Source organism: Pyrus communis, chromosome 15 (genome assembly GCF_041283825.1).
Source record: "Pyrus communis isolate YQ-2024b chromosome 15, ASM4128382v1, whole genome shotgun sequence".
NCBI lineage: Eukaryota > Viridiplantae > Streptophyta > Magnoliopsida > Rosales > Rosaceae > Pyrus > Pyrus communis.
The window spans coordinates 8,119,269-8,142,053 of record NC_142579.1 but is presented as its reverse complement, the minus strand read 5'-3'; the positions used below and the strand labels follow the sequence as shown (position 1 = coordinate 8,142,053).

The 22,785-nt window shown below is 37.5% G+C and overlaps 2 protein-coding genes and 2 pseudogenes across 3 annotated transcripts; 1 reads left to right on the top strand and 3 right to left on the bottom strand.

The window, feature by feature from the left end:
- Positions 1-717: 717 nt before the first annotated feature.
- On the bottom strand, positions 718-1,392 carry LOC148690482 (uncharacterized; annotated as a pseudogene).
- A 6,648-nt stretch (positions 1,393-8,040) lies between these two features.
- LOC137747029 (uncharacterized) lies at positions 8,041-10,290 on the top strand. The gene is made up of 3 exons (XM_068487028.2): positions 8,041-8,354; positions 8,567-8,754; positions 9,679-10,290. Exons 2-3 carry the CDS (start codon positions 8,599-8,601, stop codon positions 10,144-10,146), a joined length of 624 nt encoding a protein of 207 aa, XP_068343129.2. The 5' UTR covers positions 8,041-8,354; positions 8,567-8,598; the 3' UTR covers positions 10,147-10,290.
- Positions 10,291-10,321: 31 nt separating this feature from the next.
- LOC137747021 (uncharacterized) lies at positions 10,322-15,896 on the bottom strand. 2 transcript variants are annotated; one of them, XM_068487018.2, is made up of 14 exons: positions 15,687-15,896; positions 15,265-15,380; positions 15,048-15,135; positions 14,243-14,342; positions 14,083-14,156; positions 13,923-13,994; positions 13,588-13,665; positions 13,208-13,332; positions 12,841-12,913; positions 12,297-12,358; positions 11,836-12,216; positions 11,434-11,536; positions 10,805-11,016; positions 10,322-10,559 (listed from the first exon to the last, which is right to left on the bottom strand). In XM_068487018.2, the coding sequence occupies exons 2-13, from the start codon at positions 15,339-15,341 to the stop codon at positions 10,840-10,842; spliced, it is 1,410 nt and encodes a 469-aa protein (XP_068343119.2). In that variant the 5' UTR covers positions 15,342-15,380; positions 15,687-15,896; the 3' UTR covers positions 10,322-10,559; positions 10,805-10,839. The 2 variants fall into 2 exon arrangements, with proteins under 2 accessions (XP_068343119.2, XP_088541686.1); XM_088685560.1 differs by having other exon boundaries at positions 14,107-14,156; positions 15,687-15,851.
- A 1,010-nt stretch (positions 15,897-16,906) lies between these two features.
- Positions 16,907-21,464, bottom strand: LOC137726460 (uncharacterized protein At4g37920-like; annotated as a pseudogene).
- Between the last annotated feature and the right edge of the window lie 1,321 nt (positions 21,465-22,785).

The following is a 22,785-nucleotide window of genomic DNA, read 5'->3' as shown; positions in this document are numbered from 1 at the left end:
CAGAAGCTAGCAATAAGATCTTGGTGAATATCATTGCAAATGGTCTAGAGAAATGGCATAGAAAGTTGGGGGATACTCTTTGGGCCTATAGAACCTTCAAGAAGGTAGGAACTGGAACCACTCCTTATGCCTTAACCTTCGGGCAAGATGTTGTGCTTCCTATGGAAATCAACAAGTGTTCTATTAGACTTCAAAACCAGTTTGTGGTCTACACAATGAAGAATACATTCAAGCTATGTGTCAGGAAGTTGAAGATTTGGATGTAGCCCAAATTGAAGCCTTGAACAAAATTCAAGAAGGGAAGAAAGTTGTTGCCCGAGCTTATAACAGGAAAGTAAAGTTGAAAACCTTCAAGGAATGAGAGTTGGTATGGAAGGCAATTCTACCTTTAGGAGCTTAAGTTAGAGGCTTTGGGAAGTGGAGTCCCACTTGGGAAGCTTTTTTCATTATCAACCAAGTGTTGGATAGAGGAGGATATTAATTGGTAGATTTGGAAAGAAATTTGCAAAGGCATCCAGTCAATGCTAAGTTTTTTAAGAAATATCACCCAACTTTGTGGGATGTCAGAGATTGTTATATTGAGGAAGTCTAAGCATTTTGAGAAAAGTTGAAATTAGTTTGTGCATTTACCACAGTTAAGCTTCAAAGAACAATAAGACAAGTTGAAATGAAGAAGGAAGTCATTTCATTTCATCAAGAGAGAAAGTTACAAAGACCTTAGCTTAATAGTTTTACATCTTTTGCCAAGGCAACTATCTTAGAGTAATATGTTTGCATAATAGTAAAAATTCTGCTAGGCTCTTCTAAGGCAATGTTACTGTTGGCTAATTGGGCTTCAGCATCTTCTACTTCTAGATTAACTTTCTTCATTTCCTCAATTTTTTGGTAAAGCTTGCTGGAAAGAGTCATTTGCTTAGCCTTCAATGCAAATAATTGCTCCTCTAACTTCTGAATTGAAGAAGTCACCTTCACGATTTTGGCTTCCATGGCCGAGACCTTATCCACCAGTCATTGCAGAGAGGATGAAGTTCCGGAATGTTTCTCTTTGTAGCACTTTACCCTGTTAGCTTGCCTTTCTACCCGAATGTGCTGATCTCTCAAAGCTTTTAGGTTCTCAAAGAAATTGAGGAAAGGCTCATACTAGACCTTCGACATTTGCTAAGCCTTGTACAGCTCAATCAAAGCCTTCTCAGCATCTTGGAGACCTTTAAGGCTGAAAGAGGCTGTGAAATCCCTTTGCATCCATTCTTTGAAGATCCGACGCTGATCTTGAAGGTGTTGGGGCTCAGAATGATACCTCGGAGACCTCAACTTGGTTCTAATTTGCTTGAACTCTTTAACAAGCTCGGGCAACGAGGTCGTGGCCAGAATGAATGCAAGGGGTGAGGGCATTACTCTAGCACCCCCAGAGGCAGCATCAGTGGAAGCAGCTTCAGTTGTAAGTGAATGAGGATGACCAGAAGTAGAGGAGGCAGAAGCAGCAGCAATGTTGGTTTTCTTCAGTTGAGGGATAGGAATCTCTATGATCCCAGAGGCCTTAGGAAGATTAGGAAAGACTGCATTGCACATCGCGGGCTGGGGAGACTTACTGGAGCCCTGATTAGAAGCTTGTTTTACAAGGAAAATAAGAACTTAGAATCTTAGTTCATATTTAAACTAAAGAAAAGACAAAACTAGGAATACTTATATACATGTGATGGAATTTAAGCGGGAAGATGAGGCACCTCTGTTGTTGCAACAGCCTAAGAAGCCCGCGGGCTAGTTACTTCTGAAACCATAGGGATCTCAAGGACTATTGGCTCCCCAAAAGTGGTTGGTGGTGGTTGGTGGGCCTCATGCACTGGAGAGAACTGAAAAAAGAAAAATATAATGATAAATACAAGTTAAGGAAGAATCTGGATGAGACTTTAGAAGAACTTAGGGAGAAAAGAGCTTACTAAGGTGCTGTCATCCTCAACATAGTGAAGCATCTCCCCAGTCCTTGGATTAAATTGGGAAGTGAGAGCCACCACTATCGCCGAAGTAGGAGAAGGAGTAGGAGAAATGAGGACTAAGCTTTGCTCGATATTTGGCGTGGGTATCCCAACCTTTGCCTATGAAAAGAATAAAGATGTTTATTAATTTCAAGATTAAGAAAATCCCAACTTTAACCAAGGATAAAGGGAGGTATACCTTTGAAGGCTTAGCCCGACAAGGAGAATGATGTGCTGCTCGGGCTAAAGAAAGAGAAGAAGGCTCGTGTTCGGTGGTCCCTTCGCCTCTAATGTCCTATTTCAAGAGAACAAGTAAAGAGTCAATGCAAGTATAGATGAAAATGAACTTCAGGAGTAATTTCATACTTTAAAAGAACAAAAGTTATACCTTCAACTCCTCAAGGATTGTCTCAATGACTGTTTTATCCTCAAGCTGGAATTCCCTGCCTGACTGTCCCTCTTTGAGAGTAGGGGTAGGTTTCTTGGTTGCTGGATGACTTAGTTACAAGAGAAGAAATAAGTGTTACTTCATGACCCAAGAAAACAGAAATGAAGGAAGAAAAAACTTAAAGTACTTACGAGAGGATTTATGTTTTTTCTTGCCCGCTTCAACTAGAAGGGCAGGGGAGGATTTGGAGGCCTTGAAGGTCTGAGTTATGGTCATCTTCCTAGTAGAAGTTGCCCTCGGGCCAGGCAAAGCAAATTGAGTTGCAGGCTTCTCATCGGGCTCAGACTTCTAGGATTCCACTATGGTTGCCCTTGCCCGCTAGGGTGCCCGCGTCTCGACTTCTGGGTAGGAATTGAAGAAAATTGAGACAGAAAGCAAGAAAGAACTGCGAAGGCAAGAAAGTTATGGAAAATCTGGGAATTCTGAAAACTCGAAAAATAAGAATTGCTAAGGTATTTGGCCAAAGTGGAGGTTATATAGTAGGCAGTTAGTTAACGTTGGAAATCGTGGGTTAGTGCAAAGGAATTATTCAAAAACGACTACTTAAATGGTGCAAGTCCCAAGGTAAAGCATGTGGTTGTTGTTTAATCATTATTAATGTCTCGGATTGTAGACTTAACAATGATTAAATAGGCTATTGTTTGAGTTAATATTTGAATATTAGGTTTAGCATAAAGGAAGCCCAAAGGCACCAAAACAAGTTGAACTTGCCCGAAGCCTAGCGATAAAGCCTGAAACAAATTGAAGCCTTCTTAGCTAAGGCATAGGTCACATGCTTATGATTGAAGTGACATAGACCAGCTCACTACTAACCAAAAAGCACTTTCTGATGGCATAAAGGTGTAAATACAAGATAACTCACTGCCCTTGGAAGCCCTCAGCCAATAACAAAGCCCAGACAGTCGGACCATTGCCTATAAAAGCCAAGAGAAGCACAAGAGACAAAGAGACTCAAACTATTAAACAAACCACATACAAACTCTGCTCTCAAGCCAATTTTGCACCCAAAAAGCTGAAACTCACCCAGATTCAATCCTTTTAGCAATTGTTCCTTTAGAAAAGCTATCTTTTGTCTAGTGTAAAAGCTCTGCTACCTTCCATAGTGTTGTAGCATCGATGTCCTCATGTAAAACCTGTTTACCATACATCCCTTTTAGCTTACAACCTTTATAAACTCAAAGAGAAGTGGCTGCAAGAAGGTCAACCTTGCCCGAGTCTCTTTGTTTGTCCTTTAAATTAGTAGATATGTCGCTTAAATGTACTTTTCAGCATATATTCAAGTTATTTCCAATTGTTTTCTACCTAAGAGTCCCATTTGCATTCGAATCTGGTTAACTTAATAAACCTGTTTTCATTAAGAACAAACTGGGATCAAGGAAATGGTTTAAAGGGCTCTGGACTCCCTCCTTTTTGGACATACAAGATTATGAACTAAAAGTCTTTGCTTGCAAGGCAAGAAAATGAACTTATGACAGACTTAAGCAATTTGTGACAATCCTTTGATAAACAAGAAGTTTAAGTAACTTGGGGCACAAGTAATTGACTTAAAACACACTTGTTCTATATCTGTTATACTGAGATAATAGTGGCACGCCAAGGTCCCTTTTGGTTTTGATTGTGTGCCTCAATGCCTACACCTAAGGCCCCACAAAGGCACCTTTCAAAACTAACTACTAACCTATCTTGCAGAACACCAAGCAAGAGCAAGCCCAACAACACATCATTACACGCCAGGTGCCATTTACCCTTGGGGAGCTGTGCAAGGGACAATTTCATCTTTGCCTTGAACACAGTGTATGATAACTCAGCTGTGAATAATCTTGATTACTCGGAGAACCAAGTGAGCATGTCAATGCTAGTGCCCGCAATATCAACATCGTTGTCAGAATCTCACGCAACATCTAAGAGGAAGCGCCATTTTTCTGATATAATGAAGGAGAAAACGATAGAAATGAGGCAGAAGCGGATGATCAAGAACCGCGAGTCAGCTGCCAGGTCTAGGGCAAGGAAGTAGGTCATATTGAAGTTTAACTTCTCGAATTGTACACAAGATTTATGGTGTAGTTAGAGTTTCGGAAATACTCTCTTGTCAGACTATCAAGTAGTATATGTCATATTGTGAATTTGAACCATTGATTATGTTGATTTTCACCTGAATGCAGGACTCAGATTCACAGTTTGACAACATAAACATGTTTAGCAAGAGAATATTATCCGTTACAATTAATTAGATATTTAATATGACTTGCAACTTATATTGAGTATTCTTTTTGTTTAATGATTTAGGCTTATACCAACCACTTGGAGCATGAAGTATTCCAGTCGCGAAAAATGAATAGCTAGCTCAAGAAGCAAAAGTTATCACCAGTGTCTCAAATTTCAAATAAATGACCACATGAAATCTATACCGTAAATTACGCTAGTGCTGAATGAAACTAACCCTAATACTATACTTCTTTTTTTTCTTTTTCTTTTTTTGAACAAAACCCTAATACTATATAGTAGCAAAATGTTAATTTTATCCAGCTCAAAGGAAGCAAGACAGATTGGATAAATTTACCATTATTGCTGCTTGGTGCTTTTGGTTGCAGGAGAGAAGATGATCATATCTTCAAACCCTATTTCTATGCCTAAATACCAACTCCGGCGAACCAATTCAGCTCCCTACTAGCATCTGTTTCTACATGTTCTTTTGTTTATGATTAAGCTTCATCTATTCTTTTATTTATGGATTTCAGAGATTTTGGTTTTGCATTTGTGAGAATTGGTGTTTTTCATAAGATGGAAATTTCTTTTCTTTCTTATTTCTCATGTTAAGTACATGAACAAAACAGAAAATGAATTAATTTAGCATTGAAGCTTTAATTGGAAGTTTTCATGAAAAGCCTATGATATTGTTCACTTTAACGAAAAACTACATTTTTACACTAAAAAGTCAATCTTGGTATTATTCACTTTACCCTTTATTTTGTCCTTATCATTAAAACTCAAAGTTTTTAAGCCATTTTCATTAGTTTCCCTTTAATTATATTATTTATAATTCCTCGGTTGAGGTATGAGCAATTCAGTTTCCATTTGGTCTTGGCTTAGCCCAATGTCTTCGGCTTCACACTTGTGCATTGGGCTCTATTTTGGGGATTCTTGGTGAAATTTTAAATTTCCATATAATATTTTTGAAAAAGAAATCAGGTACCACAATTGCTTTAATTATTTTGTTAAATTTTAGGTTTCATCCATGCCTTTCTTCTTTTCAAAACAAAAAATATTAGCTACTTACGTGAAAATAGTCATTTTTCCTCATTAGTTATAAGTTACGCAGTTTGACGATTCTAGCCACATACTATATATAGCAAGATCACACGTATATTAATTTGAATAAAATTGAGTACAAGAAGTCAAGTTGATCGAGTTCATTCTCTTTTTTTTACCATATGACATCGATTCTAAAACTATCAAATCTTCTCTATCTGCTGAGGAAAAATTGTCAAGAGGTAGCTCAGCGACCAAGTCACTCTTCTTCCTCACTTGGCACTTAGTCTCGCGCCATCTTTTCCTCCAACTAGGATCCCACTTCCTCCGGGACATGTATCAACACACAATAACCTTAGAGTCGCACATCGATCACGTTCAATAACTTCCCCGAACTACACCCGAAAAAGGCCATTTTTGGAGGCCGCTTGCTCCAGGACATCATAATCTCACCGATCCCTTCGACACTTCATGTCTTCCTTGCAGATTGTCGAGGCATAACTATACCAAACAACTGAAGCACCACTGCGGAGGTTCACTCCACTATTCTAAATTATCCACTTTTTGGTATCAGAGGCCTGTTTTTCTTCTTTAAGAGTGTTTTTTTTTTTTTTTTTTTTTTTTTTTTTTTGTAAATTCGGTAGCGGAACTACGTTAAGAATTGGACGGAGTCCAGCCCAATTCAGCATCCTGGTGGAGGAGTAATTAAAAGAAGAATCAAATAAAAAGTGTGGAAGGCTTTAGAACAAACATTATCAGTGGTATTGAAAGTGCCCTGTTCACAAAGGGTATCCTTTGTCTCAAAGAGTTTGGGAAATTAGTGCGAACAAATGCTGAGATTATGATATTATTCTTTATCTATTATCTCTTTCTATTTTGCTTTTTCTAGTGCTTCAACAAAAGTGGTTTGAGATTTGAGTAATGAAGAAGCTACTAATTCACAGGAATTATGCTGCTGCACTGCACTGCATTATCACAGAAAAAGTGAAATAAGCAAGATAATGACAGATCATATGTATCATGTATTAGGGTTTGTTGACTCCTTTCTGTGGAGGGCACTTGGCCGCCCTAGCCTATTTGAAGTATCACCAACGAACTTTTTAAGGTTTTCAATTTATTTTTCAGGTGATTGTCACACAATTGCGTTTTATTATTAATCTATTTGTCATATAAGATGTGGATTTAGTTCTTAATATTATACTTCAGGTCTATGACCTAGCAACCAACTATATTTTCCACCAATATTATAATACGCATACTAGTAACATTTTGTACTCAAAAGTTTATGCAAAATAAGCATTGTTTCATTGTCTTGTTAGGTTATTAAGAAGTCTAATTAATAATGGGTCAAACAAACAATATCTTCAAACATAAACTATTTGTACCCTCTGTTATAAAAAATCCCGCCTAGAGTCACTTAGGCCCTGCCTAGCTAGCGACTCATCACTGCCCTGATTAATCCTTAGGCATTTGAAAATTAAGAAATGATGCTTAGACCTGCCTAACATACGCCTAGGTCACGACTCTCACTTAGACAAAAAATAGATAACTTTCATTTTGCATTTTTTTTCTTCAATAGATTGAAAAAGACTTCTTGAATACTTGGATGAATTAACACTCATAACATGTTTGTTCTCATGTTTTCAATATGAATACTTTGTAATCTATATGTTATTCTATTTTGCAAATAATATATCCTAGTACAATTATCTTTTTTTTTTAAGTATAAGAAGACACTTATTTATATGTTTATATAATAAATTTAATTAAAATATTGAAAAAAATTGTCTAGGCCTGCCTAGACGTTTAGGTGCTAGACCCTTATTTCGCTGCCTAACTAGCACCTAACATTTTTTAAAACGTAAATTTGTACCACATTTATCTTATAATGAATGATATTTTGATTTTACATGAAGAAATTCACTATTAAAAATTAATAATTTGTATAGTACATTGTGGTAGGGCTTATATTGGAGTTAAGTTCCCGTCTCTCAAAGGGCAATACTTTGCTCATTCTTCGAAAGGAGGAAAGTCTTCATGCCTCACTAACGCACTAAACATTTAACCGAATAATAAAGATGCTCGGAAATACTGTTGTGTACATGTAGAACTTATACAGTGTTTCTCTCTTATTATATGCTCAAAGTATTTACTTTTGTCCACGAAACATGATCATTTGGTTTACTGCCACAACGTCACAACTCTAATGAAAAATATCTGAGTTCAAATTTTATAAACGACAAATGTTGAATTGACGATATAAAATAAAAACAATTCCCAAAGAAAAAATTAATATATGGGAAGTCTGACTGCTCTTCGGGCAGCAGAAGCATGACACTGTATCACTGCCCATACTGCCCCATTGACCATACTTCATTCATTTCCAACTTTAAGCTCAATCTCTCTCTCTCCCCCCCTCCCCCACCCTAAGAAACAGAGAGAGAGAGAGAGAGAACCTTTCTCTCCAGGATCACAATCCAACGGTTCACAATGGAAGCCATTCCTACGCAAAGCTTCCTGATGCTTTAGGACAAACAACTCACTCTCTCACCACCAAACCACAACAGCTGACGAACAAGCTTCGCAACTCTCAGATCTCTCTCTGTCTCTCTCTCTCTCTCTAAGAAAGCCAAAGCTTTCAGTACCAGCTGCTTCAAATTTCGCTAGCTCTCAGCTCTCTTCAGGTAACCACTCTCTTCGACGTCGTCGTTTCCTTCCCTTCCTAGTTTTCCCGGAAACTCTCCGGCTGCCTGCTATAGCTATTATTACAGTAAATTTTATTTTATTTTATTTTTATTCTACTATAAATTTAAAATTAGTGAAAAAGTTGTAATTTTACTGGCGGATCTAACGGTGGGGCCGAGGGGGGAACAGATCTGACGGTCTGTCTTGACAGGGCGTTTTCCGTACGTCGTTGAGTCCGTACAAATGGAGACCAAAAGGTGTACGTCGACGAGTAGTGGTGCTGCTGCTGTCGTTCAACTAGTTGAAGCTACGTTTGGTCAGCTCTTGCTGCTAACGTGCGCCTGGGATGCTCTTCTTGCGAATCTGCTTACCGCCTCTGGCTTGCTTTCTTTCGCTCAAGTGAGTAGTCCAGTTTTAGCTTTTTTTTCTTCTTCGTTATATATATATATTTTTTTTAAATTCGAAATTACATGAAAATCTCCTTTCCTTTTTCCTCTGATTTTTCCTCAAAAATGTTTAATTACTACTGCAGCTTATCATTATTTATTTATTTTGCTGAAAATATTCATTATTTATTAAATATTATTGCGAAGAATATGATGATAGGATATTCTGTGTGTGTCGTTTGTTTTGTTATACCAGTCAACGGTCCTCGTACAAGTTTATTTGATTATTTAAAATATAAAATAAAATAAAAAAATTATATTTTTTCTTGTTGTTCATCAGATATTATCTCAGCACCTGTCATGTCAGTTTGGATTTGGAAAATCTTTGGCACCTGTAATATATGTTAAAATTCCCCTTTCCAAACAAGAAAAATAAAGAAAATCTAAATTAGGATTATTTGTACATCACAAATCATTTTTGGTTAATTTTTGCCTGCCCGCAGCAAGTGATATTTTACTATCGTGATAGAAAGGTGTTGAGTTCTTACATAACTGCGTGAGTTTAAATTCCTTCAGTAACTAATATAATATCTAATATAATAAAATCGATCATTTGACAAAAAAATAAAAAATATTTGTCTGCCCATAGGAGGTTGACTGTCATCCGTTAATTATCATTTTCAATAAATGAGCGGCACAGATGTATGTAAATTGTGGACAAAGAGAAAAATACGATGATATTGCATATGGTTGCGCGAGGGACCATCAACTGATGATATTGAACTCCATTAACTGTTATACTCTTAAAAGAAGAATATCACTAAACCGAAAGCTAATTAGTCATATTATTTACATTTTTGCTGTAGGTATTGGGTAGCAAAATATAACCTTTTAAGAACTCCTGTGGTCCATTAATCCTGTGGTCCTTTGGTTTCAGGATCCTTTCATGCTCTCAACAACTTGTGGACAGAAAAGTCACGGAGACAATGAGAGTGAACATTCCAACTCCGAAGCCGTTGATGGGGACGAAGATGGAGACAAAGAGAAGAACAATGACGGTGGCTTTGGAGACACTGAAGAGGAGCTATCTTCGGAAGATGGAGGTGGCGCTGGGAACAACCCTAATGGGAAAAGTAACAACTCCAAAGCCGGGTCTGGAGGAGAAGACGGCGAAGTAGGCAAAGATGGTGAAGAGGAGGAGGAAGATGGCAATAATCGCGACGACAATGACAATGATGGCGAGGATGACGGAGATGAAGACAATGAAGATGATGAGGACGATGAGGATGACGATGAAGGTGAGGTCAAGGACGAGGAGGAAATTGTGGACGAGGAGGAACCCGAGGACGATGAAGAAGAGGACGAGGAAGAGGCCCTTCAGCCCCCGAAGAAGAGGAAAAAGTGAAAGAAGCATTTTTCAATTTACCAACTCCGCAAAAATGGTGGTACTCTTTTCGTAGGGGAAGCTACTGTTACCAGAACCGTTTAAGCTAATTTTATTGTATTTCGTACACATTTTGGTCCAATAATATTCAGTTTACAGAGAGAATTGACCCGGGATTTCATTAGATCACATCTTGTTGGCTGCTAATTTCAAGGATTATAGCATAATTAATCTCAAGGATAGAGATTACTAAAGTTAATAATAATCGTAAAACTCCTCGATCTATGTTAATTTACAAGAATATACAACCACCAGATTATTTCTATTTACAAGCTAAATAAAGTTAATTTCAAATTAAAACACTGCAAGAGTGTTACAGATCCCGTCAAGGTCCGCCGGCCTTGCGTTTTGTTCAAGTCTCTACCTTGATTTACCTGTCCGGTCCAGAAAAAAAGAGAAATTAACAGAAGAAACATTAAATTTCAAGGATGCACAAATTGGTAGCTAGAAAAAAGTTACGATTATAAACAAACAGAGGCTGTCATAAATATAATAGTATTAGGAACATAATATTGGTTGTGATTAGTAAACATTTTTTACTTTTTTTCAGTGAAAATGTTAGTATTCAAAGAGTTCCAAGCATAAATTGTGCAGAGAAATATTCAAGCGGTGAACTTACAGAAAGCAGCAGATAGACCCCGTTGTAGCACCAAATCATTTTCTTTTAGCATCGATGATCATGGCTCGAGTCCAATGCTCAATATCCTCGGACTGTGATGGTGGAGGGGGAAAAGTCGGATGTTCCACAAGATCCCATCCTTCAATAAGGGATTCATTCTTCCCTTCAGACAACTCAGTGGAACAAAGAAGGTTGTTTTCATTTAAGTTTTTCTGCACGACAAGAGAAAAATGTATGAAAATCGAGTACGGTATCCATGCATCCAATGAACAGCTATGTAACAAGATCATTCCTACGAAAGCAAATATAGACTTTCAAGGTATTAAAGTATCCCGTCAGATTTAGGGACCAATCAAGGATTCTATGATTGTTTATCTTTATATGCCCCTCGTTGGAACTTGGATCACATCATGTCAATTAACATGCTGCCCGGCAGCATATGCCAGCAGCTGACCATAGTGAAGGAAAGGTGAGAAAGAGGAGAACTAAGGATATTCCTTCAAAAGTCACGACAGAGCATAAGTCCTACTAATAGGGTAAACCAATGGCGTGATTTATTAGGAAAAAAAAGTACACAAACTAAGAACCCAACATCTCCTAACGAAACTGATTTTAGCCCAAAAACATACCGTTAGTGCCATTGCATGTGCGCTATCCAACAGAGTGGTTGACGATATGGCAGAATTCACATTCCACACAGACTTGTTTAATTGTTTAACTTGCTTACATGACCTGAAAGTTAAAAGAGGAATTCTAATCAATGTTTATATACCATCCATGGCATGCCTGTAGAGTTCTTTGACAAGATATTGAATATTAAGAAAACCATTAAAAGTCCAGGAATAAAGATCCAAAAATTGTTAAAACTAGATAATAGTTATTACTTTGCAAGAAAAAACTCTCTCAGAAGTTCAGGACTTCATGTCTGTCCAAATTTTTTTAAAGTTAACAGTTACTACTTCGTTTCTGCACAATGAAACTGAAATGAAAACACAGAACATATTTCACAAAGGAGCTATTGGACAATATACCTCGAGCAAGCCATTTTCAACGAGAACACAGAATGAACTTCCTTGGAAGAAGATAATGTTGCCAACAATTTAGCAAATGCTTCAAATGTAGATACCTCAGAAGGGACATCTAAACATAGTGAGTTATAACAATACGCTGTAATGCATGCCACACTTTTCTTAAGAAGTGAAATCCCTCTCTGCAAATCTTTGTGCGTTTCAACACTGTGTGCAGAAGCAGAAGAATAATTGAAGCTACCACCAGAAGAATCCAGACGCGGTTTTCTCACGGATTCTATTGAAGCAACACCAAAATTATTACTTGAGCTCCTGTCAGACCAAGAATTTTCCCCGCTACTGGAGCAATAATTTTGGCGTGGTATAAAGAGGGGATATTCATTGCTGCAATAACATAAGTTTGTCAGTCAACAGGGTGAGAAGTCCAATTATGCCATGTCATCTGATATATCTAGCCAAAGTACCTCCGAGAAGAAGGGGATGCATCCCAATAAGAATCTCTTTGCCATATCCGAGAGCAAGAACCCTGAAGTAAGACAATCCAAATTTAGCACAAAACACAGGTATAACTAATCCATAACTACTACATAAAAAACTTATTGGCACATATGGTTTGCAGGATTCAACGGGCAGGTTTTAATGAAGCTTCAAATGTCTCTCCAGAAGCAAAGCGCACCTCCAAAATATAAAATATAAAAATGCTTTCACTGGAAGATGTTCCCAATGAAGGTATGCTTTCCTCCCGAACCAAAAGTGTTCCCAGTATTGAGAAAAATAAAAACACATGTTATAAGCTACCAATATGAACAACTTAATTTGACACATGAATCACCTTCATTTTATATACAAGAAAATTTCTGAGAGTGTAAATTATCAAAGTTCCCCATTACTTCCAGAACGTTTTTGATATATTTTATAACCATCATTGGTACTTTTAAGCCCCTCAAACATTTTGTCCATGGTCTTCAAAGAATATTTAAGTTCATCAGGAGGGTGAACAATGCTTACCGCAAAACCTGAGTTATGAAGTGCTGGAGCAGCTAAGTTATGAACAACAAGATTCAGGAGTTGAACCATGTACCTGCTCTCCAACCATAGCGATCGGTTATCAGTGTAAAATGTGATATCACCTTAGCTAAAAATGATCCAACTGGATAGAATTTAACTAATAACAAAACATTAACTTCATAACAATAGAATTTAACTAATAACAAAACATTAACTTCATAACAAATACAACAAAAGGAACAAAGACATTTTCCAGGAAAAGGTGATGAATCTCAGTAAGACAACATAGCAATTAAATATTGTCAAGTTCCACAATAGCATCCTTCTTTAAAGCTTATCTGGATATACAACTTTAAATAGAGATTACCCCAAGGAAGCAGCAAGCTCTTCTGATGGAACAGTGTGTGGATCTAGCCCTCTTGGTAAGCATGCATTGCAAATTTGATCATATAGACCACCAGATCCATCATTCTTCTTTTCATCTACAATCACCTAAATGAAAGAATAAACATTAAAAAATTTAGATTTAACAACCCTAGCCCCAAACTATAGTAATGCTGTTTTTTCAAAAATAAATAAATTGGGTGCTCTATAATTCTACTTATAAGAGTCAGCCAAAAGCTTAACACAGTCATCAAGGTGTATCAATATAATTAAAAATTGAGTTCATAATAAAGAATACAATTATGATCATAACTTATAAGTCGTGCAAATAAGTCAAGACACATTTACTTTTAAAGTGCTTACCCGACGTTGGGGAAATAATTTGCATATTTGTTTTATAACTACTGACTGCTTATGAAGGCGTTCAGAGGTAATGGCCATCTGCATTCAGAGAATGCAACAAGCATTATTATTTTTTTCAAATAAGAAACATGTCAAGAAGAGAAGGAAAAAATAATACAGAACAGAGATAGATCTCAAACCCATCAAGATAGCATAACTTCAAAGTGAAACAGATCAAAATAAAGACGTAGTTATTTATCATCATGCATTCTTGTACAAGAAAGCTATACTAACTTCCATTAATTAGTGAAGATAAAAGAAGTAATTATAGTTTAAGGAGTATTAAAATGACTTACATGCCCTAAGTTCTGAGTGCATATAAGGTTAGGATAGAACTTATCCAATTGCTCCACACGATTCTTTCTCAACTGCAAATAGGAAAACTTAGAAGTCAAGATATATCTTAAAGGTCGTTTGATGGAGTTAAATACTAAATTATTCGAAAACATGAGGTACCACAGAGAGGGCCGAATCAAGCACCCCATATTTGACTTTGAGGTCATAGGATGTCTTCTCAATCTTAGCCTTCCCTGTAAACATCTCAGTCAGTCTAACAAATTCATATAAACACATCAATGATATTCAGCCTAGACAGTATTTGAGAAGAGGAATCAACCTTGCACAAGCTCTTCTTTATTACACTGGAGCTTTTCCCTTAATCTCACAAGCTTCTCATTTTGAAGCACTCTCCAATTTATTTGATCATCAGCCTTACCCTGACATATGTGTAAAGCATCAGTATAAGTGAACTATTCTGATGCCGTGAATTTGGAAATAAATTGTACAGAACTCTGATGATTTCATATGCTATAATCTACTGGAAAAGTGACATTAATAGGTTAAAGAACAAGAGAATACATACTCGTGTACACACTACACACCTAAGAAGCAAAATGGAACTTCCCAACAACTTTTTATCACAATGGACAAATTTCACATATATGGGTTACCCAACATTTATTCAAGATTAAGTTATTTAACGAAGATGAATGAGTAACCTTATCTTTATACAATAAATGATAATTTTAATTTTTAAGTAATAGTGGAATCGTTTCATGCCACAAACCGTATTCGTACTCAGAGCCTATTTAGAGTCCATGACCCATCTTTGCATCCTCAGAATATTTGCAGTTTAGTGATATTCCCCTTGGAATAAAATAGACACTCTACGGAACACTTTCGAATTTCAATCATGTCAAAGTCCACAGGCATTTGCAAATACTACACTGCATAAATAATATCAAGAACACAAAAGATAATATCTTGTGAAAAACCATTTTCATTCTACTTAACTTACAGGATTCTAGCTGATCATTCTATTTGGTGGAATACAGGCCATTTGAATGCATACAAAAACAAAATGAAACAACAGAAAAGAAAGGGAAACCTCGTTTCTTCCAAGCTCGAAGACAGATACATACCTTTGCGACAAGCACTTCAGTCAATCTTGAATACAATGAATCACGACGACTCTTCAGTACCTTTAACGAATTGTTATATTCATTTAATCTGAAAACAACACGCACAATTATAAGACGATTAAAGAGAATTGTTATACTTATTTACTCTATAATGATTCGAATAAATTCATAATATCACCCATAAATTCGAAAAACGATCAAAGTTCACATATCATACCTGTAATTCACACAAACAGCACAGATAGAAGCAAGATTTGAATTCTCACAAATAGCACAACTAGATTTCCGGTTCATCCCTCCGAAACAGCGAATCAACCTACACCTGGTTGTTTGCTGAAAAAAAATCAGCATCCAAATCCGTTCAGCACCAATTCAACTAAACTGATTCATATACTGCTAATCATGTTAAGACTTCAAATTTCTTATACCAAAATTTGAACAGACGAACAGTAATAAATAATTGATCAGAATTGAGGCAGAGATTAGATAGCAATTCAAATTTCAGCTAAAAAAATTGTGTGAATGAAACCTAGAAGTTGCATATTTTGCTTTTTTTTACTCTTAATTCCAAGCTGTTGGCAGCAAGCAAGCAATCGAAAATCCACGAAAAAATAGAGGGAAAAAAGCAAGAAAAGTTACCGGCGGCTGAGTCGTCAGCGTACAATCTATACGACGGAGGTTTGAAATTGCGCGCAAAAATCTGTAACTTGAAGTGGAGTCGAAATTTTTGGGATTCTTGTCGTCTTCATCGTAATAATTTGATTACTGATGAGAAGGCGACGCCTAGCTGGGCGCTTGGCAGATGGAAAAGAATAAAATAAAACATACGAAACTATAAAATATTGAGTGGTTTTTTGGGCCTGTAATGGGCCGGGTTTTTACAGTTATACCAAGGCCCGCCTTTTGAGCCCAAACCTCCAAGGAGAAATATTTTACTGTTAGTCACGTGGGATTTTGAAGACATTTTACAATATGAGTAAACAACATAATTGATACGATCATGTGGTAACATGAGTGAATTGGCAAAGCCCTGATGATAAGAACGATGTGATGTCACACAAAAATATTAATCGGATGGACACTATGAACATCTTAATCATGGCTGAACTACTTAGGGTAAATTGATCAACATGAATATGACCAAAGGCAACATACTTTAATATAAATGTACATGCTATAACACAAATGGATTGATAAAACAAATGTATGGCAGTCATGCTGAAAATTTACCCAATTTGAACCTACAACAGGTCTACAGGAGTTAGGGATATGGCCAACCAGTGAAATATCATCAGAGGTAAATCCTCAACCTACCTCAATCCTTGGTTACGGTCGAAAAATGAAATCAAGGTCAACTTTCTTATTGGGAGGTCAATCCACTTAAGTAGCCTCAACTCCATAACTTACTCGACCAAAACAAAAGTTCACATGTCTTTTTGTCATGTGAATAGGTTAAAATTCATAGTCTGACAGCATAAGACAACAAGTGAAAGCATATTAACAACATTGTGTATTCAATTGTGGAGAAATAAAGCTTCCTGTTAATTAATTTAGCACGGAGGATTAGCAGGACTTACAATTGATTAATTTTCACACTTATGAGCCAATAATTTAACAGCTGTGTAGTTTACAGTGAAAAAAAGGCTTGGTGTACATCAGACTACAAAGTTCCAGGAAATAACTACAACATGTTTAACCTATAAGGCTGACAGAGCATTTCGATGTTTGAAGTTCCAAGCTTCGTAGCTCATGCTACCAGGAACTTGAGAAAATCCGAAGATTCATGGCTACGATTCTCTTGAATATCCAAAGTTGATCTGAGATAAATGGATGGCCAAGGAGATTAGTATTGATCTTTGTCACAGGAACTTGTGTTCGACTAACTTCTTCAACTCCTCCATTTTTTTAATGATCTTTGGATTAATGAGGTCTCTTGCTCCCCTTATTAGAGTGCCTTCCTGGCTGAAATGGTAAGCATCCACAATAGCCTTCATCCAGGTGTGAAGCTGCACCGGGGTCCTGACAAAATATGGCAAGGAGAGAAAAGGAGAGCATAGATGAGCTTCTGAAGTACGAGGATAACCATTAAACTTCTTACTATACCACAAACTTAATAGTAAGAGTAATTGAGTTCATGATGCATACGTGAAAAGGTTATCAACATCCGTCCCTTCAAGTTCTTCTCCTGTGGTAAATGGATCGTGTAAGGCAGCCAGAAGCTCCTCAGGATCCTCAATTGTGAGAAGATACTTTAGTATCCGAATTTCTTTTGGCATGAATCTCTGAAGATTACCTCTTGCGGTGACGTACACATGATAAAGAAAGTCCTTTACCTATTAAAACAAAGAATAAAATTAGCAGAAGCATTACACCACCAAATAAATGAAAAATTGTCTATCTTCGGTTTTTCTTGGTTCCTTTCCATTGGAGGGGCACAGATACATAATTCCATTCAGTATTTCTGAGACAGCTTAAATGTAAATTGCGAGAGACAAGTATTTCTGAGGCAAGCCATCTTCTCACCTCATCTTTCGTCATGCTCGACTCTTTGGCAGCTGACCAAGCTTTTGCGATCATCATCACCAATGCTGAGTCGAGTTGATTTTTCTCAGCCAAGTGATCGATCTTCCTACAAGCGGCATCAACAGTAGGAGAGTTGATAATATCTTGAAATTTCAACTCTACAGCATTCAATGCTTCAATGCTTTCAGTTGCAGAATCATATGCTTTTACAGCAACCAAGCACTTATTTCCAATACTTGCCAAAGCTAGTCGTATAAAAAAAAAACTTAAAAAATTTTTACCCACAATATAATGGCTACGAAATTTTAGCCACACTGCTGATTAGAATTTAGGACACATGTATGCCATGATTACAAATGAAGACTTGACAATTATTTGTCTCTTTTAACAATATACTAAGTATATGATGGATGAAGGCGAGGAGGAAGATGGTGATTAAATGATACCAATATTTGTTAATGGGTTGCACATTTGTAGAAAAATAAATAATTAAATGATACATAGTCTCACCACTTTGTTCTGTTGGATTGTTGTAATAGGATTCGGCAATAGTGTGGAGATGCACAAAAAATTCTTGAGTGAAATCTTTGAAGCGCCTGGAAACTATTTCACTAATTTCTGATTTTAAGAAGTTCATTGTGTCTTTGCACATCTTCATCAACCTATGAAAGAGTAGCACCCAAACACTATCAATTTAGCAGCAAACAAACTCAAAACAAATTTAACCATCCCTTGAATAAAACAAACACGAGCATATCGATTCCTTATAGTCATCACTAAAAGGGAAAGACTAATCATAATTTCATCACTACAAGTGAACAGTCCTGAAATTGTAAACATCCTTTTAATCTTAACTCCCACAAGAATTGTCTTAAGAAAGACATGGTTAACTCACACACATCTCAATAAAAGACATTTAGGTAACAACTACGATAGTATCACTCTTAAGCAGTTCATAATACCTACCTTTTTCAATTTCTGTCCAAGCCGTAGTAGCTCATGCTTCATTCCAAGATCATCCTCAGTATCTGCATGGTCCTAACACCGCTTATAGAAATGAGGCCGGATATCGTCCCATTCCTTGCTGAAAGCTAATAATCTTCTCCAATCAGTTGGAGTGGGCTTGTCAACCAAAAAAACCTCAATAAGCTTGTCGCATGCTCGAATCATTTTATGGTCATCCAAACCCCAAACACCAACTTTCCTTTCCCCTTCCTCACCATTTCCGTTGTTGGACTGATCTTCAACAAACGTGGGATTAGAAGATCAGAAACGGGTAACTCTTGCCCACTAAAACAACTATTTTGCATTGCAGTTGTATCACCAACCGTAGCAGCAATAACGTAGGACCACCGTAACCTGACTGGTTTTTTAACTACCAAGTCACAACCTAGCAGTAGATAACAGATATCTGTTAAAATTGACTTCAAAAAAGTAACAAACACCCTTAACACAAATACAACAACAGTACCTCCTAAGAAACCAACATAATATTTCCCAGTTTCTTTGACGCTTTTCGGACACGAGTTTTTTTCTCTTTTCGAACAAATGATATTATCTACAGTAAAAGGGTGGGGAGTGGGCTAAGTCTCATAATGGATTAGCAATAATGTGGTTCAAATTCGCCTTAGGCGAGAATCGAACCTAAGATCTCTCCCTCACAAGTGAAGAAGAATACCACTAGACCGTAACACTAAGTGGCTTTCAGAAACGCGTTATATATGTTAAGAGTTGTCCCACATCGGTGAGGGAAAATGTTTGCTTTGTGCTTATATAATATTGGGCTATTCCCCATATTGCCAATTGGTTTTATGGTGGAACCACAATTTCATCATGGTATCAGAGCCAGGTTGTCCAAGTGTGAAGCCCAACGGCCACACGTGCTTCACGTCACCCAGTTGTTGTCCATGTGTAGACTTGCAAATCCGCCACATCGGTGAGAGACAAGGTTTGCTATGTGCTTATATGATCTTGGGCTACTCCCCATATTGCCAATTAATTTTACGATGGAACTGCAATTTCATCGATATATACATATTTAGTTTTCTCACTTCCTAATTTGACAAATGACACACAGAAAATTTTTGATACCACAAAAACACAATTACTAGCATGCTTAGTGCCAATTAAAATTACCCAGTTTACAAAGAATCGAAAGCAACGTAGCTCTTTGTTGCAGAGTGCCTTCAAACCAGCAACAAAAACCCTCAAACCAAAAGCTCAAATTGTGAATTTGGGACCCCAAACGGGGATTAAAACGACAATTACTTGCACACTACCAATACCCAATTCATGAAAATCCCACTAATGGAGAATCAAGCACGTAATTATCAAATAAAACAACGGATAAAGTTCATACCCTTGGTAATGCTAGAAGATTGGGAGATAGATTTCGGCGAGGTTTTGATGGAAGAGAGGGAAGAGACGCGGTCTCTGGTGGCGGTTTTAGGGGCTCTGAGTGGGAAAGAGCATGAGGGTTGGAGGGTGGCGGTGGAAACCATGGAGGAGTTTGCGCCAATGAACAGAGTTTTAGTGACACCTATTCAGGCCAATGAACAGGGTTTAGTGACAGTATTTATATATTTATTTTTAGAAGGTCTCTTTGATAACTTTCAAATTGTTGGAAATTCGGCTAAAAAACAATTTTTGGACAAAATTAAAGAAGAAATCATTCCTTTACCTTCATTTATTTTTTAGTGCAAGTGATATTCGACACAAGGAGAGGAGAGACGATTTCAATCGAGATGTAGTAAGTTAAAGAGAAAAATTATAATCACCGGCAATTCACCATTTATTACTTTCGTTTGTTTTTTTAACTTTTATTTTCCAGTTTGCTTTTATAATCTCTTTTACTGAAATACAATGACTTTAATAGAATTACAAAAAGATGAAATTTTGAGCCTAACAACAAAACAAGCATCTGGCAAGAGTATATTTCTCAATTTGAAGTGCCCTTTTCTAGTGATTGTATTCATCGAAAGTTAAAAAGAACTTGTGATCAAATTAATTAAAAATGAGATGAAGACCAAATTTATTTTAAGACAAAAGTACATTGTGGGATAAAGAAATGGAATAGTAAACCTCATATGCAAATATTAATGCACCTTTTTATTATGGAAAATAACTTTGTTAAAGGAAAAAAATCTCTAAAACAACCTGCTCCAATACAACCAAGGTTCAAAGCATTTAATGCTGAAGCAGGGAAGCAATAATCCTAAAAGTGGGGGTTAGACACCGATATCCCAGCATTAGCAAGCTTATCAGCTACAAAATTGACTTCTTTAAAAATATACCATCATTGAATGTTGAGAAACCTATAAGCCAACCATTTAATGTCTTCAATAATTGAGATGAGGCATGTCACATCCTGGCCTGGGGTCCACCACATCCCGGGCCCGCTCCAGCATATTGTCCGCTTTGGGCCTCGACCACGCCCTCACGGTTTTGTTTCTGGGAACTCACACAAGAACTTCCCAGTGGGTCACCCATCATGGGATTGCTCTCATGCGCTACTCGCTTAACTATGGAGTTTCGATGGAACCCAAAGCCAATGAGCTCCCAAAAGGCCTCGTGCTAGGTAGGGATGTGAATATACATATAAGGATCACTCCCCTGGGTGATGTGGGATCTTACAATCCACCCCCTTAGAGCAGTTCCACCCGGGGTTGTTAGGCCGGTACTTAGCCAAAAAACAAGGCTGGCACTCAGCCCAAGCTGGTCTCCAGGCCAGCCTAAAATTGACAGACCTTGGGATCGACCCAAGTGATGCCTTATTGACGCCAGCGTGGCGTTTGAGGGCAAGGAGCCACGGAGGGAAAAAGGAGGGAGAGGAGCTCGTCGCTGCGTCGATCTTTGGTACAGCAGGAAGCTCCTGATGTAAAGCGACTTAGACATGCTTTCCGCAAGACTCGATATTCACGCAAGAAACCTATTGGAGGTTTACAACACCGGTGTTTTGACACAGCGGTTCGCGATTGTCGTTTTGAGGCCTGGCAACGGAGCTTGCAGAGACGACATGAGGTTGTCTGCAAAGATTGTTTCTGTTATTTCTGGGTTTTGTTCGTACAAGGTTGTTCTGATCGGAGCCGGGATTATCACGCCGTTGATTCGGGTTTTGGAGTGTGGGAGTGAGGTTGGGAAAGAAAAAGTTGCAAAGTGCTTAAAGAGATTAAAGTCAGAAATTAAAAATAAAATAATTATTTTTTATTATTTTATAATAAAAATTAATAAAATTTTAATAAAATTGACTAGACTATTTTTTGTTAGGGTTGGAGATGCTTTGGTCTATTACTATTTACTGGGGTTTATTACTGTTCACTTGGGTGGATAAATGAGCTGGGTGCTGGCGCAAAGTCTTTAGGGGTGGAATTGCTCTTTGGGGCCCGATGTCCTCGTCGGCACGCCACGGCCAGGGTTAGGCTCTGATACCAAATTTTCACATCCCCGCGCGGGAGTCCACCACATCCCGAGCTTGCTCCACCACCGTAGCACGATATTATTCGCTTTGGGCACAGACCACGCCCTCACGGTTTTGTTTTTGAGAAATCACACAAGACCTTCCCAGTGGGTCACCCATCATGGGATTGCTCTCGCGCGCTACTCTCTTAAGTTCGGAGTTCCGATGGAACCAGAAGCCAGTGAGCTCCCAAAAGGCCTTGTGCTAAGTAGGGATGAGAATATACATATAAGGATCACTTCCCTGAATGATGTGGGATCTTACAGGGCACCAAGGGGGCTTCCATATCCCCTTGTCCAGATCAATGATAAGCAACTTGAAATTTTTGAAACAATAATTGATACAAACTAAATAAATAACTATTTCGCTAATAAACTAAACAATGTTTCTCTTCTCAATATTAAAACCCTTTACTAGATCCAAATTTTTCTCCCAAACCTTCTTTCACCCCCAACAAAAAAATAAATTAAAAACATATTTTTCTGTTAGAATTTTATTTTTTATTTTTTATTTTTTTCTAAAACAATAGCGTTGGTGGGAGAACCATCATTGAAGACATTAAGTGGCTTGCTTCATTTTTGACTCGGTGAAATGAAATTATGTCTTTAGGGAAGCAAACCTCACAGCAGATATTATTACCACCTTTGAGCACAATTGTACTCATTTATATGTTTGGGATGAGTGTGTACCTGCCCAAGCAAAAAACACTTTTTTGTTTGATTCTTGAGGCTTTGAGTGTCATCAAGGCTTCTCTTTAAA